This window comes from Salvelinus fontinalis, chromosome 42 (assembly GCF_029448725.1).
Source record: "Salvelinus fontinalis isolate EN_2023a chromosome 42, ASM2944872v1, whole genome shotgun sequence".
In the NCBI taxonomy this organism is placed as follows: domain Eukaryota; kingdom Metazoa; phylum Chordata; class Actinopteri; order Salmoniformes; family Salmonidae; genus Salvelinus; species Salvelinus fontinalis.
In genome coordinates, this window is record NC_074706.1 from 3,352,836 (window position 1) to 3,380,286 (window position 27,451).

At 38.8% G+C, this 27,451-nt stretch overlaps 1 protein-coding gene across 4 annotated transcripts in view; it reads left to right on the top strand.

Annotated features, from left to right (window-relative positions):
• The window catches only part of LOC129841579 (E3 ubiquitin-protein ligase DTX4-like), a 60,145-nt gene that overhangs the window by 22,312 nt on the left and 10,382 nt on the right, over window positions 1-27,451 (top strand). For all 4 annotated transcript variants that reach the window (XM_055909924.1, XM_055909925.1, XM_055909927.1 and 1 more), the window contains one exon: window positions 1,757-2,783. In XM_055909924.1, the coding sequence (XP_055765899.1) occupies window positions 1,757-2,783 (1,027 nt within the window). The remainder of the gene's footprint in view (window positions 1-1,756; window positions 2,784-27,451) is intronic.

Sequence of the window (27,451 nt, forward strand, 5' to 3'; positions counted from 1 at the left end):
CAGGTAGTCCCTCCCTGTTTCAGTCCCTTATCTTCCGCTTGGTGCCTAATGAACACAGCCCTCTCTGTCTTCATTAGAGACTGTAGAAGGTGATTACAGGACATTAAAGGACGGTCTATCACAGGACGGAAACTCGAAGGTGTGTGTGGACACGGCTGTCTTGTCTCGTCATCACAATCGATTCAGCTAATCAGAATCATTGATTGTGTTGACGGCAATACTATTCTCCGTCTCTTCTTACGTGCACGTTGTGAACGGCTCTGTGCAAACGATAGCGAGAGCTCAACACGTTATTTTAAAATGTTCATGTGAAATATTAAGACGAGGGGCCCGGAGTTTATCCTTCTGGCCAGGAAAGACCCAGAGTCCTAGAGGCGGGCTGAAGTATGACCCGTATGTTTCTCTTCAAAGGTCATCCACCACTAGAGGTTTCTATCAGAATCCAGTCCCCCCGTGACTGTCCTCGTCCTAGTGGTTTGTCTGTCTCTGTGGAACTGAAAGAGCTCTGTTTCCTCTACAGTCTACTGAATCTCACATGATACTCCTGGGGTCAAGTGCTCATTTCTCTTTCAGAACCATTGTATCGTTTTATAGAGGAAAAAGACCTCCCGGCTCAGCCTTTAGTCCCCACACACACACACACACACACACACACACACACACACACACACACACACACACACACACACACACACACACACACACACACACACACACACACACACACACACACACACACACACACCACACACACACACACACACTTTCTCTTTCTCTCTCTCTCTCAATTCAATTCAAAGGGTCTCTCTCTCACACACACACACAATACCCTTGACTGTGTGCCTCAAACAAACATCGCCAGGCCTGCTGCATTCAGGCACCTCTTTTGATGTCTGTGTGTCCCAGTCTGTCTCGGCCCCAGTGTGGGTCCCTCTTCTCTACCTTGGCATTGGCTGAATGGTCGTGCCACACGTTGCCCGTGGTTACCAAGCTCGTCTCTGATTGGACGGTTCCGGACCCTCCTCGGTTTGGCACCGATGTGTGGTGCCATACTAGGCCTGCTGGTTTGGGTGCTTTAAACCCATTAAACATCTCTATGGTTACCACTATCGATTCATTTTACATTTTGACAACTACACGCTTCCCCAAACTACTTTAATACTGTTGGTCATTAAATGTGTCTTTGTAGCTGTTTGGCTAACTGCATTTGGAAATACTTTAATTTGAGTTCAGGTCATTTGAGTTAGGGTTGAGTTTAGGTCATTTGAGTTAGGGTTGAGTTCAGGTCATTTGAGTTAGTGTTGAGTTCAGGTCATTTGAGTTAGGGTTGAGTTCAGGTCATTTGAGTTAGTGTTGAGTTCAGGTCATTTGAGTTAGGGTTGAGTTCAGGTCAGAGGATGTGTGAATGTGTATAAGAGCTTATATTAACATTGACTCTCGTGGGGAGAAGCTAGCTTGTCAATTAAAACCATACGAAAGTGTTCCCACATGCATTTATGTTCCTGTTTCAACCTCTTCACACTGAAACTACAATCTTAGTACCATTTCCTACTCTTTTCATGATGTAGTCATGTGCCTGGTTCCTCTCTAGGTTTCTTCCTTCCAGGGACTTTGTCCTGTCCACTATGCTTATGCTTGCTCTTTAGTGTCTAGACTAGTTTACTGTGAAGCCCTTTGTGACAACTGCCGTTGGAAAAATACATTAGTTTGATTGATTGATTGATAGTCGTACTAACCCCAGCATCTCCCCCTGCAGGTATGATCCGTCCGGTGCGCCGTAGCTTCTACGACCCCTCGTCGGCGCCGGGCCAGGGTTGGCTGTGGGAGTGGGAGAACGACGCGGGCTCCTGGACCCAGTACGACACGGAGGTCGGCATCGCCATCCAGACGGCCCGGGACCGCCAGCAGCCCTGGCTGGACCTGGCGCCGCTGGGCTTCTGCTACCTGGTGGACCTGCAGGGCATGACCCAGATCAACAGGCAGACCCAGAGACAACGCAGGATACAGCGGAGGTCCGACGTGGCCTACCCACTGGTGTCAGGACCGGTACCCAGGAACGGAGGTGGAGGATCGGGTCTGACAGGAGCGTTACTGGGTGTTGGGGTGTCGGGCGTCAACGGAGGCGTGGTGTACCCAAGCGGCGGGCTGGCGACCATGCAGTCCCTCGCCGGGCAGCCGTGCTCCTGCCAGCAATGCATGCTGGTCTTTTGTGTGAAGCAGAGCACTGTGAGGTCATCGACGCACAAGTTGGGCCACCGGCCGAGTAAACCTCAGAGTAAACCACCCAGCCCCAAATCTGCCACCCTGGGGCGGGGCCAACTCAGGAGCTCCCCCGCTAGATCTGCCTACTCCAAAACCTTACCTCACGGACTCTCCATATCCCGGAACCAGTCCTCACCGCGACGGAATGCCGCCCTCTTCGCCCGCTCCCTCTCCCTCCTCAGCGCCCAAACGGGCACCCTCTCCATCTCCAACCGACCCCCTCCTCCCTCCCTCCCGCCCCCTCAGCCGCCCTCCTCCAATCGGGGCCGTCGTCCGTCCGCGCCGCCCCCCTCTCCCTCCGCCACGAGTCAACCGGTGCCCACCGCCACGCTCGTCACCCCGGCGACCGCCGTGACGTCACCGCCCTCGCCCGTGCCGTCCCCGTCGCCGCGGCCCATGGCGCCCCAGCGCGCGGTGGTGTGCTCTGCACCCCTGCCCCAGCGGTCCAGTCTAGCTGGGCTCAGCCGGCCCGCCCTGCAACGCATCGCCATGGCCCAGTCACGAGCCCTCATCGCCTCTGGGTGAGTGACACACACACACACAATAACATACACACACACCACACACTGATGTGACTGATACACACAAACACACACTGGTTGCCACGGTGAGTGAGATGGTTTGTTGTTGTTATGACTGAATGATTCTGGAGGATCTCATCTGGTTCTACTTGGTCTTTCATTACGGAAAACACTGTGTTGTTGAGATGGCTACACTCTTCTACTCTTTGGATGCTTTCGGAGTGAGACTTTGCGGGTGAGTCCAGAAAGAAAGGAGCGGTTGTGGAGGAATGGAGGGAGTGGAGGACTGAGGGAATAGAGGAATGAGGGGATAGAGGAATGAGGGAGTGGAGGAATGAGGGAGTGAAGGAATGAGGGAGTGGAGGAATGAGGGGATGGAGGGAGTGGAGGAATGAGGGGATGGAGGAATGAGGGGATAGAGGAATGAGGGAGTGGAGGAATGAGGGAGTGGAGGAATGAGGGGATAGAGGAATGAGGGGATAGAGGAATGAGGGAGTGAAGGAATGAGGGAGTGGAGGAATGAGGGAGTGGAGGAATGAGGGAGTGGAAGAATGAGGGGATGGAGGAATGAGGGGATGGAGGAATGAGGGGATGGAGGGAGTGGAGGAATGAGTGGATAGAGGAATGAGGGAGTGGAGGAATGAGGGGATGGAGGAATGAGGGGATAGAGGAATGAGGGGATAGAGGAATGAGGGAGTGGAGGAATGAGGGAGTGGAGAAATGAGGGAGTGGAGGAATGAGGGGATGGAGGGAGTGGAGGAATGAGGGGATAGAGGAATGAGGGGCTGGAAGAATGAGGGGATAGAGGGATGAGGGTATAGAGGGAAGAGGGGCTGGAGGAATGAGGGGATGGAGGAATGAGGGGATAGAGGACTGAGGGATAGAGGACTGAGGGGATGGAGGGAGTGGAGGAATGAGGGGATGGAGGAATGAGGGGATGGAGGAATGAGGGGATGGAGGAATGAGGGGATGGAGGACTGAGGGGATGGAGGGAGTGGAGGAATGAGGGGATGGAGGAATGAGGGGATGGAGGAATGAGGGAGTGGAGGAATGAGGGAGTGGAGGAATGAGGGAATGGAGGGAGTGGAGGAATGAGGGGATGGAGGAATGAGGGGATGGAGGACTGAGGGGATGGAGGAATGAGGGAGTGGAGGAATGAGGGAGTGGAGGAATGAGGGAATGGAGGGAGTGGAGGAATGAGGGGATGGAGGAATGAGGGGATGGAGGAATGAGGGGATAGAGGAATGAGGGGATGGAGGACTGAGGGGATGGAGGAATGAGGGGATGGAGGAATGAGGGGCTGGAAGAATGAGGGGATAGAGGAATGAGGGGATGGAGGAATGAGGGGATGGAGGAATGAGGGGCTGGAAGAATGAGGGGATAGAGGAATGAGGGGATGGAGGACTGAGGGGATGGAGGACTGAGGGGATGGAGGAATGAGGGGATAGAGGAATGAGGGGATAGAGGAATGAGGGGATAGAGGAATGAGGGGATGGAGGAATGAGGGGATGGAGGACTGAGGGGATGGAGGAATGAGGGGATGAGGGACTGAGGGGATGGAGGACTGAGGGGATGGAGGAATGAGGGGATGGAGGACTGAGGGGATGGAGGACTGAGGGGAATGAGGGGATGGAGGAATGAGGGGATGGAGGAATGAGGGGATGGAGGACTGAGGGGATGGAGGAATGAGGGAGTGGAGGAATGAGGGGATGAGGGACTGAGGGGATGGAGGAATGAGGGGATGGAGGACTGAGGGGATGGAGGACTGAGGGGATGGAGGACTGAGGGGATGGAGGAATGAGGGGATGAGGGACTGAGGGGATGGAGGAATGAGGGGATGGAGGACTGAGGGGATGGAGGACTGAGGGGATGGAGGGAGTGGAGGAATGAGGGGATGGATGAATGAGGGGATGGAGGACTGAGGGGATGGAGGAATGAGGGAGTGGAGGAATGAGGGAGTGGAGGAATGAGGGAATGGAGGGAGTGGAGGAATGAGGGGATGGAGGAATGAGGGGATGGAGGAATGAGGGGCTGGAAGAATGAGGGGATAGAGGAATGAGGGGCTGGAGGAATGAGGGAGTGGAGGAATGAGGGGATGGAGGGAGTGGAGGAATGAGGGGAGGGAGGGAGGAATGAGGGATGGAGGGAGTGGAGGAATGAGGGGATGGAGGGAGGGGAGGAATGAGGGGATGGAGGGAGGGGAGGAATGAGGGGATGAGGGAGTGTGAGAGAGGAGAGCTTGTCTTTCTGCATGCCAGAGGGTCTACGGCCTCCCTCCGTTTCTGTTTCCCCTCTCCCCTACACCCCCCCCCCCCCTCCAACTCTTCCTTCGCTCCGTCTCTCTCTTTGGGTTTCCCAGGACTCCTGTGTTCTGGGGGCCCATCCCGGGCTCTATTGTGTGCCCCCAAGCATTTCCACGGCAACCTTTGTGACCACATTGAGGCCTAGTCGGCATTAGCAACACAATGCCCGCCTCTGCAGTGGCCAGCCCGGGACGACAGGGTCTGGGCTGGGGGAGCCGTGAGGCGGGTAAGGGGGTTGGTTTGGGGAGTAGAAGGTTAGGGGCGGAGGATGGGAGGTAGAGGGATATATGCATGGGGGGTGAATGGATTTCTGGATAGTGGGGAGTGGGGGGTAGAAGGAAGACAAAAGCAGAAGCCACAGTCATCATTGTAATGCTCCGTCTCGCTCTGTCTTGAGGCTTTTGTCAAGGAGGATCTTGGGGGGTTGGGGAGCAAGAGAGACCTACATTTAGGGAGTTTGGGGGGGTAGACATAGCCAGCCAGACACAGACACTGTCAGATGGAAGGAGGGGGGAGGGAGGGACAAAAGAACAACTCAGCAACTAGCAGAGATTGATCACAATCAGGCACAAGAAATCAGGCCAGGGAGGGAGGGAGGGAGGGAGGGAGGGAGGGAGGGAGGGAGGGAGGGAGGGAGGGAGGGAGAAATAGAGCAAACCTAGATTGTTGATTGTAATACGCAGAGCAGTGTTACGTTGTCTGTCAGTTGTCGCACACACACACAGAGTTGTGAAATTGTTTCAAACTAAGGGGGACACACACACAGAGTTGTGAAATTGTTTCAAACCAAGGGGGACACACACACAGAGAAAGTCAATGTTGATGTCCTCACAAAGCTGCAGGAATGTGTCTCTTTCTTCTAGTGGGGGAGTGTGAGAACGAGAGAGTGAAAACAGAAAGGGTGAGGAAGGGTTTCAGAGGGCTGAGTAAAGAGGACGTTTCAGAGGGCTGAGTAAAGAGGACGTTTCAGAGGGCTGAGTAAAGAGGACGTTTCAGAGGGCTGAGTAAAGAGGACGTTTCAGAGGGCTGAGTAAAGAGGACGTTTCAGAGGGCTGAGTAAAGAGGACGTTTCAGAGGGCTGAGTAAAGAGGACGTTTCAGAGGGCTGAGTAAAGAGGACAGAGACAGTAACACCGTTACCTCACTGTATGGAGACATAATGACATGTTAAATGTCTCTATTTTGGAACTTGTGTGAGTGTAATACTTACTGTTCACTTTTTATTTATTTCACTTTTGTTTATCATTTCACTTGCTTTGGCAATGTTAACATATGTTTCCCATGCCAATAAAACCCTTAAATAGAATTGAATTGAATTGAAGAGTGAAAGAGAGCAAGGGTAATAGAAACTCTGGAAACCAAAAATATGTGTGTGTGTGTGTGTGTGTGTGTGTGTGTGTGTGTGTGTGTGCGCATACTTACACACGAGTGTGTGAGAATGCTTGGGAGTTTGTTGGGTTAGGGTCACTAGGGGTCAAGAGGCTCTCCCACCCCACCCTCCTCTCTCTCTTCTCTCCCACCCCACCCTCCTCTCTTTTCTCCCCCACCCTCCTCTCTCTCTTCTCCCCCACCCTCCACTCTTCTCTCTTCCCTCCTCCACCACCCCCTCCTCTCTCCTCTCTCTTCTCTCCCCCACCCCACCCTCCTCTCTCTCTTCTCTCCTCCACCACCCCCTCCACTCTCTTCTCTCCTCCACCACCCCCTCCACTCTCTTCTCTCCCACCCCACCCTCTCCTCTCTTCCCTCCTCCACCACCCCCTCCTCTCTCCTCTCTCTTCTCTCCCACCCCACTCTCTCTTCATTCCCCCACCTCCTCCTCTCTCTTCTCTCCCCCACCCCACCCTCCACTCTCTCTTCTCTCCCACCCCACCCTCCTCTCTCTCTTCTCTCCTCCACCACCCCCTCCACTCCAGACATTCTCCCTCCCCAGTCTCCCTGTCTGTCTGCCCCTCTCCCACTAAGACCGTAGATACACTAACAAACAACCCCAAAGAGAAATCAACTGTGCACTGCAATGTCCACATTCCATCGTCTTCCAAAGACAACTCGTAAAGTATGTACACTGAGTGCACTAGGTTGACTAGTACAGTAGTCTTAGTAGATCTAGGATCAGCCTACCTAAATCCTAACCTTAACCAAACTGATCTTAGATCAGGGTTTAGGAGCAACTGCATCCTGTTCAGAAGCAGAAAGTGTGATTCTCTGGGAACCTGAGTTTCTCACCCGGCTGAGATGCAGAGATGCTAATTCAAATATATAATAATGTCATTATTAACTAATTAGCACAGGAGGTGTGTGAGTGAGAGTGAGAGTGTGAGAGTGAGTGATAGATGGTAGGATATAAAGAAGGGAGAGGAATATACAGATTATACAACAGACAGACTCAGAGGGGAAGAAAGGCCTTGAAAAAGTAAGAGCTCATCTGAGAAAAGAGGAACAGATGAATGAAAGAGAAAGAAACAAATAGAGATATGGGTGAAGGACGTCGACAGAGGAGCGTGGGAAAGACATTCACTTCATTTGTTTCATCTGTGTTTTGGATACTGGGCTCCATGTAGTAAAGGCCCAATGCAGCTGTTTTTATCTCAATACCAAATCATTTCTGGGTAACAATTAGGTACCTTACTCTGATTGTTTCAATGAAAATTGTCTAAAAAAAACAAAAATAGCTTCTTAGTAAAGAGCAATTTCTCAAGCAAGAGTTTTGCTAGGACTGTCTGGGAGGGGTCTGAGTGGGGAGGGGAAAACTGAAAACAAGTTGTTATTGGCAGAGAGGTTTGGAACTCTCTTTCTTATTGGTCTTTACAAATGTACCACCTGCTGATGTCACCAAACAGCTCTTACACTAAAAGGGCATTATCATCACTTTCACAAATTCTCAGTATTATTCCAAACTCGTAGCGTGGAGATATACACTGAGTATACAAAACCTTAAGGACACCTCGAAAGCGTTCCACAGGGATGCTGGCCCACGTTGACTCCAGTTGTGTTAAGTTGGCTGGATGTCCTTTGGGTGGTGGACCATTCATGATACACACAGGGAACTGTTAATCGGGAAACACCCAGCAGCGTTGCAGTTCTTGACAAACTGGTGGCACCTACTGCCATACCCCTTTCAAAGGCACTTCAATCTTTTGTCTTGCCCATTCACCCTCTGAATGGCACGCGTACACAATCCATGTCTCAATTGTCACAAGACTTAAAAATCCTTCTTTAACCTGTCTCCTCCCCTTCACCTACACTGATTGAAGTGGATTTAACAAGTGACATCAATAAGGGATCATATCTTTCACCTGGATTCACCTGGTCAGTCTATGTCATGGAAAGAGCAGGTGTACTCAATGTTTTGTACACTCAGTGTATATCATTTTTGGAGGAATGTCACGTTTTTGACTGCACCGAGCCTTTAAGGTCAAATGTGTTTGTGCCTATGTACTGTAGGTGAAGCAGGCCATGTGTTAGTGCCTATGTACTATAGGTGAAGCAGGCCATGTGTTAGTGCATGTGTACTGTAGGTGAAGCAGGCCATGTGTTTGTGCCTATGTACTGTAGGTGAAGCAGGCCATGTGTTAGTGCCTATGTACTATAGGTGAAGCAGCCATGTGTTAGTGCCTGTGTACTATAGGTGAAGCAGGCCATGTGTTAGTGCCTATGTACTGTAGGTGAAGCAGGCCATGTGTTAGTGCCTATGTACTATAGGTGAAGCAGGCCATGTGTTAGTGCCTATGTACTGTAGGTGAAGCAGGCCATGTGTTAGTGCCTGTGTACTATAGGTGAAGCAGCCATGTGTTTGTGCCTATGTACTGTAGGTGAAGCAGGCCATGTGTTAGTGCCTGTGTACTATAGGTGAAGCAGCCATGTGTTTGTGCCTATGTACTGTAGGTGAAGCAGGCCATGTGTTAGTGCCTATGTACTATAGGTGAAGCAGCCATGTGTTAGTGCCTATGTACTGTAGGTGAAGCAGGCCATGTGTTAGTGTCTATGTACTGTAGGTGAAGCAGGCCATGTGTTAGTGCATGTGTACTGTAGGTGAAGCAGGCCATGTGTTTGTGCCTATGTACTATAGGTGAAGCAGGCCATGTGTTAGTGCCTATGTACTGTAGGTGAAGCAGGCCATGTGTTAGTGCCTGTGTACTGTAGGTGAAGCAGGCCATGTGTTTGTGCCTATGTACTGTAGGTGAAGCAGGCCATGTGTTAGTGCCTATGTACTGTAAGTGAAGCAGGCCATGTGTTTGTGCCTATGTACTGTAGGTGAAGCAGGCCATGTGTTAGTGCCTATGTACTGTAGGTGAAGCAGGCCATGTGTTAGTGCCTATGTACTGTAGGTGAAGCAGGCCATGTGTTAGTGCCTATGTACTGTAGGTGAAGCAGGCCATGTGTTAGTGCCTATGTACTGTAGGTGAAGCAGGCCATGTGTTAGTGCCTATGTACTGTAGGTGAAGCAGGCCATGTGTTTGTAACTATGTACTGTAGGTGAAGCAGGCCATGTGTTAGTGCCTATGTACTGTAGGTGAAGCAGGCCATGTGTTTGTAACTATGTACTGTAGGTGAAGGAGGCCATGTGTTAGTGCCTATGTACTGTAGGTGAAGCAGGCCATGTGTTAGTGCCTGTGTACTATAGGTGAAGCAGGCCATGTGTTAGTGAAGAGCTCCTCTATTTAGGGCTTTGTGGAGGTCTACAACAGTGTGTGTAACTATCTGAGTGCAGACATGCTAGTGTGTGTCAGTGTGTCTGCGTCACAGGTGGTTGGTGGCACCTTAATAGGGGAGGACAGACTCGTGGTAATGACTGGAGCAGAATCAGTGGAATGGTATCAAATACATCTAACACATGGTTTCCATGGTTTCCAGGTGTTTGATGCCATTCCGTTCGCTCCGTTCCGGACATTATTCTGAGCCGTCCTTCCCTCAGCAGCCTCCACTGGTCTGAGTGGGTACATGTGTGTGTCAGTGTGTCTGAGTGGGTACATGTGTGTGTCAGTGTGTCTGAGTGGGTACATGTGTGTGTCAATGTGTCTGAGTGGGTACATGTGTGTGTCAGTGTGTCTGAGTGGGTACATGTGTGTGTCAGGTATATATATATGGTGGATTACACCTATGGTCTCTAGTTGCTGTGTGTGTAATGATGAGTGGTTGTCTCTCTCTCTCTCTCTCTCTCTCTGTCTCTCTCTCTCATACTCTCTCTCTGTCTCTCACTCTGTCTCTCTCTCTCATACTCTCTGTCTCTCTCTCTCTCTCTGTCTCTCTCGCACATACTCTCTCTCTGTCTCTCACTCTGTCTCTCTCTCTCATACTCTCTGTCTCTCTGTCTCTGTCTCTCACTCTGTCTCTCTCTCTCATACTCTCTGTCTCTCTGTCTCTGTCTCTCACTCTGTCTCTCTCTCTCATACTCTCTGTCTCTCTCTCTGTCTCTCTCTGTCTCTGTCTCTCTCTCTCATACTCTCTGTCTTTGTCTCTCTCTGTCTCTCTCTCACATACTCTCTCTCTCTCACATACTTTCTCTCTGTCTCTCTCTCTCACATACTCTCTCTCTGTCTCTGTCTCTCTCCCACATACTCTCTCTCTGTCTCTGTCTCTGTCCCTGTCTCTGTCTCTGTCTCTCTCTCTCTGTCTCTCTCTCTCTCTGTCTCTCTGTCTCTCTTGCTTTTCTTTCATTCATGGTTTAGGGTTGTACACTGGTCATTCACTCTCTGACTCACTCATTGTTCCAGGTGTGTGTGTGTGTGTGTGTGTGTGTGTGTGTGTGTGTGTGTGTGTGTGTGTGTGTGTGTGTGTGTGTGTGTGTGTGTGTGTGTGTGTGTGTGTGTGTGTGTGTGTGTGTGTGTGTGTGTGTGTGTGTGTGTGTGTGTGTGTGTGTGTGTGTCAGTAGGACAGCTGGGAATTGTGTTAATGCATTGTAGATAAGCTGGGGCTCAAACGAGACTAAACCTTCTCCACAGTGCATTTCTACCTCACAATAACCGTCACGTTGCACGGTCAGCGGTCTCGTACAGCTTACTGTAGTATTAATAACCTCACTGACTGGTTCCTGTCTCCATCATCATTCAGCTCAGGCCTGGTCATAGGTCGAATAGGCCATTCAGCACTTAACATGACCCCAAGTTGTCAACAACGCTGACTTGAGGTCAGACTGGATCTACTGTAAACTCTTAGAGAAGAAGAAGCTACCTAGAACCATGAGGGTTGTTCAACTGCCCCCATAGGAGAACCCTCTGAAAAACATTTTTGGGGGTTCCAAGTGGAACCTTTTTCACCACCAAAGGGTTCTTTCTGAAAAAATCTATACAGTTACATGGGGATATCATTTTTGACGATATATCGAATGGTATTGTTTTGACTATCGCAATATATATATTTTAACCCCCTTTTTCTCCCTAATTATGATCTGGTCTCATCGCTGTAACTCCCCAACGGGCTCGGGAGGCGAAGGTGGAGTCATGCGTCCTCTGAAACATGACCCGCCTAACCACCCTTCTTAACACCCACAGTCCCTATGGCTGAAACATGACCCGCCTAACCACCCTTCTTAACACCCGCAGTCCCTATGGCTGAAACATGACCCGCCTAACCACCCTTCTTAACACCCGCAGTCCCTATGGCTGAAACATGACCCGCCTAACCACCCTTCTTAACACCCGCAGTCCCTATGGCTGAAACATGTCCTGCCTAACCACCCTTCTTAACACCCGCAGTCCCTATGGCTGAAACATGACCCGCCAAACCACCCTTCTTAATTAACACCCACAGTCCCTATGGCTGAAACATGTCCCGCCTAACCACCCTTCTTAACACCCACAGTGTTACAGCCTGGGATCAAACCCAGGTCTGTAGTGACGCCTCAAGCAGTGCGATGCAGTGCCGTAGACCGCTGCGCCACTCAGGAGGCCCTCGCAATATTATTTTAGCGCCAGCTGCCTCAAAACTCCAGTGTTCTTCCTTCATAGCTTGTTCTCCATCTTCTTCTTCAATAGGGAGACATTTTGTTTCCATCACGTTCATCTCCATGACTGATTAAAACTCATGTTCTCCTGGCTCTCTCTTGTCCCTCCGCAGCAGACATGTGGTGAGCAATATGTTTGGAGCATCGAATTGCAATGAAATCACAGTAGCGCATCGCAATACTTTTAGAATCGTGAGAATCATGAGAATTGTAATACATATGGTATCATGATAATATTGTTTCGTGCGGTCCCTGGCGATTCCCAGCCCTACACACACACACACACGCACGCACGCACGCACGCACGCACGCACGCACGCACGCACGCACGCACGCACGCACACGCACACACACACACACACACACACACACACACACACACACACACACACACACAGTGAGTCACTCACTCAGTGACTGTGACAACTGCAGGGAGGGTTAACCAAAAGCCTCTTAGCTCCAACTCAAAGCTTGTTAAGGCAGAACCCTGAACCGGAAGCTACAGATGATGATGAGGATGATGATGACAGTCACCTGCCACCAGTCCCTTTCACTGTCCTCCTGACTGTCCTCCTGTCTTCCTGTCTGTCTTCCTGTCTGTCTGTCTGTCTGTCCTCGTGGACCCGCTAGGTCGTGGCTTGTGGATCTGTTAGGTAGTGGCTTGTGGACCTGTTAGGTAGTGGCTTGTGGATCTGTTAGGTAGTGGCTTGTGGATCTGTTAGGTAGTGGCTTGTGGACCTGTTAGGTAGTGGCTTGTGGATCTGTTAGGTAGTGGCTTGTGGATCTGTTAGGTAGTGGCTTGTGGATCTTTAAGGTAGTGGCTTGTGGATCTGTTAGGTAGTGGCTTGTGGATCTGTTAGGTAGTGGCTTGTGGACCTGTTAGGTAGTGGCTTGTGGATCTTTAAGGTAGTGGCTTGTGGATCTGTTAGGTAGTGGCTTGTGGACCTGTTAGGTAGTGGCTTGTGGACCTGTTAGGTAGTGGCTTGTGGACCTGTTAGGTAGTGGCTTGTGGACCTGTTAGGTAGTGGCTTGTGGACCTGTTAGGTAGTGGCTTGTGGACCTGTTAGGTAGTGGCTTGTGGACCTGTTAGGTAGTGGCTTGTGGACCTGTTAGGTAGTGGCTTGTGGACCTGTTAGGTAGTGGCTTGTGGACCTGTTAGGTAGTGGCTTGTGGATCTGTTAGGTAGTGGCTTGTGGACCTGTTAGGTAGTGGCTTGTGGACCTGTTAGGTAGTGGCTTGTGGACCTGTTAGGTAGTGGCTTGTGGATCTGTAAGGTAGTGGCTTGTGGATCTGTTAGGTAGTGGCTTGTGGATCTGTTAGGTAGTGGCTTGTGGACCTGTTAGGTAGTGGCTTGTGGATCTTTAAGGTAGTGGCTTGTGGATCTGTTAGGTAGTGGCTTGTGGACCTGTTAGGTAGTGGCTTGTGGACCTGTTAGGTAGTGGCTTGTGGACCTGTTAGGTAGTGGCTTGTGGACCTGTTAGGTAGTGGCTTGTGGACCTGTTAGGTAGTGGCTTGTGGACCTGTTAGGTAGTGGCTTGTGGACCTGTAAGGTAGTGGCTTGTGGATCTGTTAGGTAGTGGCTTGTGGATCTGTAAGGTAGTGGCTTGTGGATCTGTTAGGTAGTGGCTTGTGGACCTGTTAGGTAGTGGCTTGTGGACCTGTTAGGTAGTGGCTTGTGGACCTGTTAGGTAGTGGCTTGTGGACGTGTAAGGTAGTGGCTTGTGGATCTGTAAGGTAGTGGCTTGTGGAGCTTTTAAACTGGGTTAAGGCTAGAGATATAATAGCATGTTATCATAGTGTTTACTAGCCGACTGACTGGTTAATAGGAGACATTATTAAACTGCTGTGTGTGGTGACCATGAACTGAGCTGTTGTGTAGTCACTACATACCATCTATAACTATTATTACTATACTACCATCTATAACTATTATTACTATACTACCATCACTACATACCATCTATAACTATTATTACTATACTACCATCTATAACTATTATTACTATACTACCATCACTACATACCATCTATAACTATTATTACTATACTACCATCACTACATACCATCTATATCTATTATTACTATACTACCATCTATAACTATTATTACTATACTACCATCACTACATACCATCTATAACTATTATTACTATACTACCATCACTACATACCATCTATAACTATTATTACTATACTACCATCACTACATACCATCTATAACTATTATTACTATACTACCATCTATAACTATTATTACTATACTACCATCACTACATACCATCTATAACTATTATTACTATACTACCATCACTACATACCATCTATAACTATTATTACTATACTACCATCTATATCTATTATTACTATACTACCATCTATATCTATTATTACTATTCTACCATCACTACATACCATCTATAACTATTATTACTATAATACCATCACTACATACCATCTATAACTATTATTACTATACTACCATCTATATCTATTATTACTATACTACCATCTATATCTATTATTACTATTCTACCATCACTACATACCATCTATAACTATTATTACTATACTACCATCACTACATACCATCTATAACTATTACTACTATACTACCATCACTACATACCATCTATAACTATTATTACTATACTACCATCTATATCTATTATTACTATTCTACCATCACTACATACCATCTATAACTATTATTACTATACTACCATCACTACATACCATCTATAACTATTACTACTATACTACCATCACTACATACCATCTATAACTATTATTACTATACTACCATCACTACATACCATCTATAACTATTATTACTATACTACCATCACTACATACCATCTATAACTATTATTACTATACTACCATCTATAACTATTATTACTATACTACCATCACTACATACCATCTATAACTATTATTACTATACTACCATCACTACATACCATCTATATCTATTATTACTATACTACCATCACTACATACCATCTATAACTATTACTACTATAATACCATCACTACATACCATCTATAACTATTATTACTATACTACCATCTATATCTATTATTACTATACTACCATCTATATCTATTATTACTATTCTACCATCACTACATACCATCTATAACTATTATTACTATACTACCATCACTACATACCATCTATAACTATTACTACTATACTACCATCACTACATACCATCTATATCTATTATTACTATACTACCATCTATATCTATTATTACTATTCTACCATCACTACATACCATCTATAACTATTATTACTATACTACCATCACTACATACCATCTATAACTATTACTACTATACTACCATCACTACATACCATCTATAACTATTATTACTATAATACCATCACTACATACCATCTATAACTATTATTACTATACTACCATCACTACATACCATCTATAACTACTATTACTATACTACCATCTATAACTAGTATTACTATAATACCATCACTACATACCATCTATAACTAGTATTACTATAATACCATCACTACATACCATCTATAACTATTATTACTATACTACCATCACTACATACCATCTATAACTATTATTACTATACTACCATCTATATCTATTACTACTATAATACCATCACTACATACCATCTATAACTATTATTACTATACTACCATCACTACATACCATCTATAACTATTATTACTATACTACCATCACTACATACCATCTATAACTATTATTACTATACTACCATCACTACATACCATCTATAACTATTATTACTATACTACCATCACTACATACCATCTATAACTATTATTACTATAATACCATCACTACATACCATCTATAACTATTATTACTATACTACCATCTATAACTACTATTACTATAATACCATCACTACATACCATCTATAACTATTATTACTATACTACCATCTATAACTATTATTACTATAATACCATCACTACATACCATCTATAACTATTATTACTATACTACCATCTATAACTATTATTACTATACTACCATCACTACATACCATCTATAACTATTATTACTATACTACCATCTATAACTACTATTACTATAATACCATCACTACATACCATCTATAACTATTATTACTATACTACCATCTATATCTATTATTACTATACTACCATCTATAACTACTATTACTATACTACCATCACTACATACCATCTATAACTATTATTACTATACTACCATCACTACATACCATCTATAACTATTATTACTATACTACCATCTATAACTATTATTACTATAATACCATCACTACATACCATCTATAACTATTATTACTATACTACCATCTATAACTATTATTACTATACTACCATCACTACATACCATCTATAACTATTATTACTATACTACCATCTATAACTACTATTACTATAATACCATCACTACATACCATCTATAACTATTATTACTATACTACCATCTATATCTATTATTACTATACTACCATCTATAACTACTATTACTATACTACCATCACTACATACCATCTATAACTATTATTACTATACTACCATCACTACGTACCATCTATAACTATTATTACTATACTACCATCACTACATACCATCTATAACTATTATTACTATAATACCATCACTACATACCATCTATAACTATTATTACTATACTACCATCACTACATACCATCTATAACTATTATTACTATACTACCATCTATAACTACTATTACTATAATACCATCACTACATACCATCTATAACTATTATTACTATACTACCATCTATATCTATTATTACTATACTACCATCTATAACTACTATTACTATACTACCATCACTACATACCATCTATAACTATTATTACTATACTACCATCACTACGTACCATCTATAACTATTATTACTATACTACCATCACTACATACCATCTATAACTATTATTACTATACTACCATCACTACATACCATCTATAACTATTATTACTATACTACCATCACTACATACCATCTATAACTATTATTACTATACTACCATCACTACATACCATCTATAACTATTATTACTATACTACCATCACTACATACCATCTATAACTATTATTACTATACTACCATCACTACATACCATCTATAACTATTATTACTATACTACCATCACTACATACCATCTATAACTATTATTACTATACTACCATCACTACATACCATCTATAACTATTATTACTATACTATCCTCACTACATACCATCTATAACTATTATTACTATAATACCATCACTACATACCATCTATAACTACTATTACTATACTACCATCTATAACTAGTATTACTATACTACCATCTATATCTATTACTACTATAATACCATCACTACATAACATCTATATCTATTATTACTATACTACCATCTATAACTAGTATTACTATACTACCATCTATAACTGTTATTACTATACTACCATCTATAACTAGTATTACTATACTACCATCTATATCTATTACTACTATAATACCATCACTACATACCATCTATAACTATTATTACTATACTACCATGACTACATACCATCTATAACTATTATTACTATACTACCATCTATATCTATTACTACTATAATACCATCACTACATACCATCTATATCTATTATTACTATACTACCATGACTACATACCATCTATAACTATTATTACTATACTACCATCTATAACTACTATTACTATAATACCATCACTACATACCATCTATAACTATTATTACTATACTACCATCTATAACTAGTATTACTATACTACCATCTATATCTATTACTACTATAATACCATCACTACATAACATCTATATCTATTATTACTATACTACCATCTATAACTAGTATTACTATACTACCATCTATATCTATTACTACTATAATACCATCACTACATACCATCTATAACTATTATTACTATACTACCATCACTACATACCATCTATAACTATTATTACTATACTACCATCACTACATACCATCTATAACTATTATTACTATACTACCCTCACTACATACCATCTATAACTATTATTACTATAATACCATCACTACATACCATCTATAACTACTATTACTATACTACCATCACTACATACCATCTATAACTATTATTACTATACTACCATCACTACGTACCATATATATCTATTATTACTATACTACCATCACTACATACCATCTATAACTATTACTACTATACTACCATCTATAACTAGTATTACTATGTACCATATATAACTCTTATTACTATACTACCATCTATAACTTGTATTACTATACTGCCATCTATATCTATTACTACTATAATACCATCACTACATACCATCTATAACTACTATTACTATACTACCAACTATATCTATTACTACTATACTACCATCTATAACTATTATTACTATACTACCATCTATATCTATTACTACTATAATACCATCACTACATACCATCTATAACTACTATTACTATACTACCAACTATATCTATTACTACTATACTACCATATATAACTCTTATTACTATACTACCATCTATAACTTGTATTACTATACTGCCATCTATATCTATTACTACTATAATACCATCACTACATACCATCTATAACTACTATTACTATACTACCAACTATATCTATTACTACTATACTACCATCTATAACTATTATTACTATACTACCATCTATAACTAGTATTACTATAATAACATCACTACATACCATCTATAACTATTATTACTATACTACCATCTATAACTAGTATTACTATACTACCATCTATATCTATTACTACTATAATACCATCACTACGTACCATCTATAACTAGTATTACTATAATACCATCACTACATACCATCTATAACTATTATTACTATACTACCATCTATAACTAGTATTACTATACTACCATCTATATCTATTATTACTATACCACCATCACTACATACCATCTATAACTATTATTACTATACTACCATCTATATCTATTACTACTATAATACCATCACTACATATCACCTATAACTATTATTGCTATACTACCATCACTACATACCATCTATAACTATTACTACTATACTACCATCACTACATACCATCTCTATCTATTATTACTATACTACCATCACTACATACCATCTCTATCTATTATTACTATACTACCATCTATAACTACTATTACTATACTACCATCACTACATACCATCTATAACTATTATTACTATACTACCATCTATATCTATTACTACTATAATACCATCACTACATATCACCTATAACTAGTATTACTATACTACCATCACTACATACCATCTATAACTATTATTACTATACTACCATCACTACATACCATCTATAACTATTACTACTATAATACCATCACTACATACCATCTATAACTATTACTACTATAATACCATCACTACGTACCATCTATAACTATTATTACTATACTACCATCACTACATACCATCTCTATCTATTATTACTATACTACCATCTATAACTACTATTACTATACTACCATCACTACATACCATCTATAACTATTATTACTATACTACCCTCACTACATACCATCTATAACTATTATTACTATACTACCATCACTACATACCATCTATAACTATTATTACTATACTACCATCTATAACTACTATTACTATACTACCATTACTACATACCATCTATAACTATTATTACTATACTACCATCACTACATACCATCTATAACTATTATTACTATTCTACCATCACTACATACCATCTATAACTATTACTACTATAATACCATCACTACGTACCATCTATAACTATTATTACTATACTACCATCTATAACTACTATTACTATACTACCATTACTACATACCATCTATAACTATTATTACTATACTACCATCACTACATACCATCTATATCTATTATTACTATACTACCATCACTACATACCATCTATAACTATTATTACTATACTACCATCTATAACTACTATTACTATACTACCATCACTACATACCATCTATAACTATTATTACTATACTACCATCACTACATACCATCTATAACTATTATTACTATAATACCATCACTACATACCATCTATAACTATTATTACTATACTACCATCTATAACTACTATTACTATAATACCATCACTACATACCATCTATAACTATTATTACTATACTACCATCTATAACTATCATTACTATAATACCATCACTACATACCATCTATAACTATTATTACTATAATACCATCACTACATACCATCTATAACTATTATTACTATACTACCATCTATAACTACTATTACTATACTACCATCACTACATACCATCTATAACTATTATTACTATACTACCATCTATTACTATTATTACTATACTACCATCACTACATACCATCTCTATCTATTATTACTATAATACCATCACTACGTACCATCTATAACTATTATTACTATAATACCATCACTACGTACCATCTATAACTATTATTACTATACTACCATCACTACATACCATCTATAACTATTATTACTATAATACCATCACTACATACCATCTATAACTATTATTACTATACTACCATCTATAACTACTATTACTATAATACCATCACTACATACCATCTATAACTATTATTACTATACTACCATCTATATCTATTATTACTATACTACCATCTATAACTACTATTACTATACTACCATCACTACATACCATCTATAACTATTATTACTATACTACCATCACTACGTACCATCTATAACTATTATTACTATACTACCATCACTACATACCATCTATAACTATTATTACTATACTACCATCACTACATACCATCTATAACTATTATTACTATACTACCATCACTACATACCATCTATAACTATTATTACTATACTACCATCTATAACTATTATTACTATACTACCATCACTACATACCATCTATAACTATTATTACTATACTACCATCACTACATACCATCTATAACTATTATTACTATACTACCATCACTACATACCATCTATAACTATTATTACTATACTACCATCACTACATACCATCTATAACTATTATTACTATACTACCATCTATAACTACTATTACTATACTACCATCACTACATACCATCTATATCTATTATTACTATACTACCATCACTACATACCATCTATAACTATAATTACTATACTACCATCTATAACTATTATTACTATACTACCATCTATAACTAGTATTACGATACTACCATCTATAACTATTATTACTATACTACCATCTATAACTAGTATTACTATAATACCATCACTACATACCATCTATAACTATTATTACTATACTACCATCTATAACTAGTATTACTATACTACCATCTATATCTATTACTACTATAATACCATCACTACGTACCATCTATAACTAGTATTACTATAATACCATCACTACATACCATCTATAACTATTATTACTATACTACCATCTATAACTAGTATTACTATACTACCATCTATATCTATTATTACTATACCACCATCACTACATACCATCTATAACTATTATTACTATACTACCATCTATATCTATTACTACTATAATACCATCACCAGATATCACCTATAACCATTATTGCTATACTACCATCACTACATACCATCTATAACTATTACTACTATACTACCATCACTACATACCATCTCTATCTATTATTACTATACTACCATCACTACATACCATCTCTATCTATTATTACTATACTACCATCTATAACTACTATTACTATACTACCATCACTACATACCATCTATAACTATTATTACTATACTACCATCTATATCTATTACTACTATAATACCATCACTACATATCACCTATATCTATTATTACTATACTACCATCACTACATACCATCTCTATCTATTATTACTATACTACCATCACTACATACCATCTCTATCTATTATTACTATACTACCATCTATAACTACTATTACTATACTACCATCACTACATACCATCTCTAACTAGTATTACTATACTACCATCACTACATACCATCTATATCTATTATTACTATACTACCATCACTACATACCATCTATAACTATTATTACTATACTACCATCACTACATACCATCTATAACTATTATTACTATACTACCATCTATATCTATTACTACTATAATACCATCACTACATACCATCTATAACTATTATTACTATACTACCATCTATAACTATTATTACTATACTACCATCACTACATACCATCTCTATCTATTATTACTATACTACCATCACTACATACCATCTATAACTATTATTACTATAATACCATCACTACATACCATCTATAACTATTATTACTATACTACCATCACTACATACCATCTATAACTATTACTACTATAATACCATCACTACATACCATCTATAACTATTACTACTATAATACCATCACTACGTACCATCTATAACTATTATTACTATACTACCATCACTACATACCATCTCTATCTATTATTACTATACTACCATCTATAACTACTATTACTATACTACCATCACTACATACCATCTATAACTATTATTACTATACTACCATCTATATCTATTATTACTATACTACCATCACTACATACCATCTATAACTATTATTACTATACTACCATCACTACATACCATCTATAACTATTATTACTATACTACCATCTATAACTACTATTACTATACTACCATCACTACATACCATCTATAACTATTATTACTATACTACCATCTATAACTATCATTACTATAATACCATCACTACATACCATCTATAACTATTATTACTATAATACCATCACTACATACCATCTATAACTATTATTACTATACTACCATCTATAACTATTATTACTATACTACCATCACTACATACCATCTATAACTATTATTACTATACTACCATCACTACATACCATCTATAACTATTATTACTATACTACCCTCACTACATACCATCTATAACTATTATTACTATAATACCATCACTACATACCATCTATAACTACTATTACTATACTACCATCTATAGCTACTATTACTATACTACCATCACTACATACCATCTATAACTATTATTACTATACTACCATCACTACATACCATCTATAACTATTATTACTATACTACCATCACTACATACCATCTATAACTATTATTACTATACTACCATCACTACATACCATCTCTATCTATTATTACTATACTACCATCACTACATACCATCTCTATCTATTATTACTATACTACCATCACTACATACCATCTATAACTATTATTACTATACTACCATCACTACATACCATCTATAACTATTATTACTATACTACCATCACTACATACCATCTATAACTATTATTACTATACTACCATCACTACATACCATCTCTATCTATTATTACTATACTACCATCTATAACTATTATTACTATACTACCATCACTACATACCATCTATAACTATTACTACTATAATACCATCACTACGTACCATCTATAACTATTATTACTATACTACCATCACTACATACCATCTATATCTATTATTACTATACTACCATCTATAACTACTATTACTATACTACCATCACTACATACCATCTATATCTATTATTACTATACTACCATCACTACATACCATCTATAACTATAATTACTATAATACCATCACTACATACCATCTATAACTATTACTACTATACTACCATCACTACATACCATCTATAACTAGTATTACTATACTACCATCACTACATACCATCTATAACTAGTATTACTATACTACCATCACTACATACCATCTATAACTATTATTACTATACTACCATCTATAACTACTATTACTATACTACCATCACTACATACCATCTATATCTATTATTACTATACTACCATCACTACATACCATCTATAACTATAATTACTATACTACCATCTATAACTATTATTACTATACTACCATCTATAACTAGTATTACGATACTACCATCTATAACTATTATTACTATACTACCATCACTACATACCATCTATAACTAGTATTACTATACTACCATCTATATCTATTACTACTATTATACCATCACTACATACCATCTATAACTACTATTACTATACTACCAACTATATCTATTACTACTATAATACCATCACTACATACAATCTATTACTATTATTACTATACTACCATCACTACATACCATCTATAACTATTATTACTATACTACCATCTATAACTAGTATTACTATACTACCATCTATATCTATTACTACTATAATACCATCACTACATACCATCTATAACTACTATTACTATACTACCATCTATATCTATTACTACTATAATACCATCTATAACTATTATTACTATACTTCCATCACTACATACCATCTATAACTATTATTACTATACTACCATCACTACATACCATCTATAACTAGTATTACTATACTACCATCTATAACTAGTATTACTATAATACCATCACTACATACCATCTATAACTATTATTACTATACTACCATCTATAACTATTATTACTATACTACCATCACTACATACCATCTATAACTAGTATTACTATACTACCATCTATAACTAGTATTACTATAATACCATCACTACATACCATCTATAACTATTATTACTATACTACCATCTACAACTAGTATTACTATACTACCATCTATAACTAGTATTACTATACTACCATCTATAACTAGTATTACTATACTACCATCTATAACTATTATTACTATACTACCATCACTACATACCATCTATAACTATTATTACTATACTACCATCACTACATACCATCTATAACTATTATTACTATACTACCATCACTACATACCATCTATAACTATTATTACCATAATACCATCACTACATACCATCTATAACTATTATTACCATAATACCATCACTACATACCATCTATAACTATTATTACTATAATACCATCACTACATACCATCTATAACTGTTATTACTATACTACCATCTATAACTATTATTACTATACTACCATCACTACATACCATCTATAACTAGTATTACTATACTACCATCACTACATACCATCTATATCTATTATTACTATACTACCATCTATAACTATTATTACTATACTACCATCACTACATACCATCTATAACTATTATTACTATAATACCATCACTACATACCATCTATAACTATTATTACTATACTACCATCTATAACTATTATTACTATAATACCATCACTACATACCATCTATAACTATTATTACTATAATACCATCACTACATACCATCTATAACTATTATTACTATACTACCATCTATAACTACTATTACTATACTACCATCTATAACTAGTATTACGATACTACCACCTATAACTATTATTACTATACTACCATCACTACATACCATCTATAACTATTATTACTATACTACCATCTATAACTAGTATTACTATACTACCATCTATATCTATTACTACTATAATACCATCACTACATACCATCTATAACTACTATTACTATACTACCAACTATATCTATTACTACTATAATACCATCACTACATACAATCTATTACTATTATTACTATACTACCATCACTACATACCATCTATAACTATTATTACTATACTACCATCTATAACTAGTATTACTATACTACCATCTATATCTTTTACTACTATAATACCATCACTACATACCATCTATAACTATTATTACTATACTACCATCACTACATACCATCTATAACTACTATTACTATACTACCATCACTACATACCATCTATATCTATTACTACTATAATACCATCACTACATACCATCTATAACTATTATTACTATACTTCCATCACTACATACCATCTATAACTATTATTACTATACTACCATCACTACATACCATCTATAACTATTATTACTATACTACCATCTATAACTAGTATTACTATACTACCATCTATATCTATTACTACTATAATACCATCACTACATACCATCTATAACTAATATTACTATACTACCATCTATATCTATTACTACTATAATACCATCACTACATACCATCTATAACTATTATTACTATACTACCATCACTACATACCATCTATAACTAGTATTACTATACTACCATCACTACATACCATCTATAACTATTATTACTATACTACCATCACTACATACCATCTATAACTATTATTACTATACTACCATCACTACATACCATCTATAACTATTATTACTATACTACCATCACTACATACCATCTATAACTATTATTACTATACTACCATCTATAACTATTATTACTATACTACCATCACTACATACCATCTATAACTATTATTACTATACTACCATCTATAACTATTATTACTATACTACCATCACTACATACCATCTATAACTATTATTACTATACTACCATCTATAACTATTATTACTATACTACCATCACTACATACCATCTATAACTATTATTACTATACTACCATCACTACATACCATCTATAACTATTATTACTATAATACCATCACTACATACCATCTATAACTATTATTACTATACTACCACCACTACATACCATCTATAACTATTATTACTATACTACCATCACTACATACCATCTATAACTATTATTACTATACTACCATCACTACATACCATCTATAACTATTATTACTATACTACCATCTATATCTGTTATTACTATACTACCATCTATAACTAGTATTACTATACTACCATCTATAACTATTATTACTATACTACCATCACTACATACCATCTATAACTATTATTACTATACTACCATCACTACATACCATCTATAACTATTATTACTATACTACCATCACTACGTACCATATATAACTATTATTACTATACTACCATCTATATCTGTTATTACTATACTACCATCACTACATACCATCTATAACTATTATTACTATACTACCACCACTACATACCATCTATAACTAGTATTACTATACTACCATCTATAACTACTATTACTATAATACCATCACTACATACCATCTATAACTATTATTACTATACTACCATCACTACATACCATCTATAACTATTATTACTATACTACCATCACTACATACCATCTATAACTATTACTACTATACTACCATCTATATCTATTACTACTATAATACCATCACTACATACCATCTATAACTATTATTACTATACTACCATCACTACATACCATCTATAACTATTACTACTATACTACCATCACTACATACCATCTATAACTATTACTACTATACTACCATCTATATCT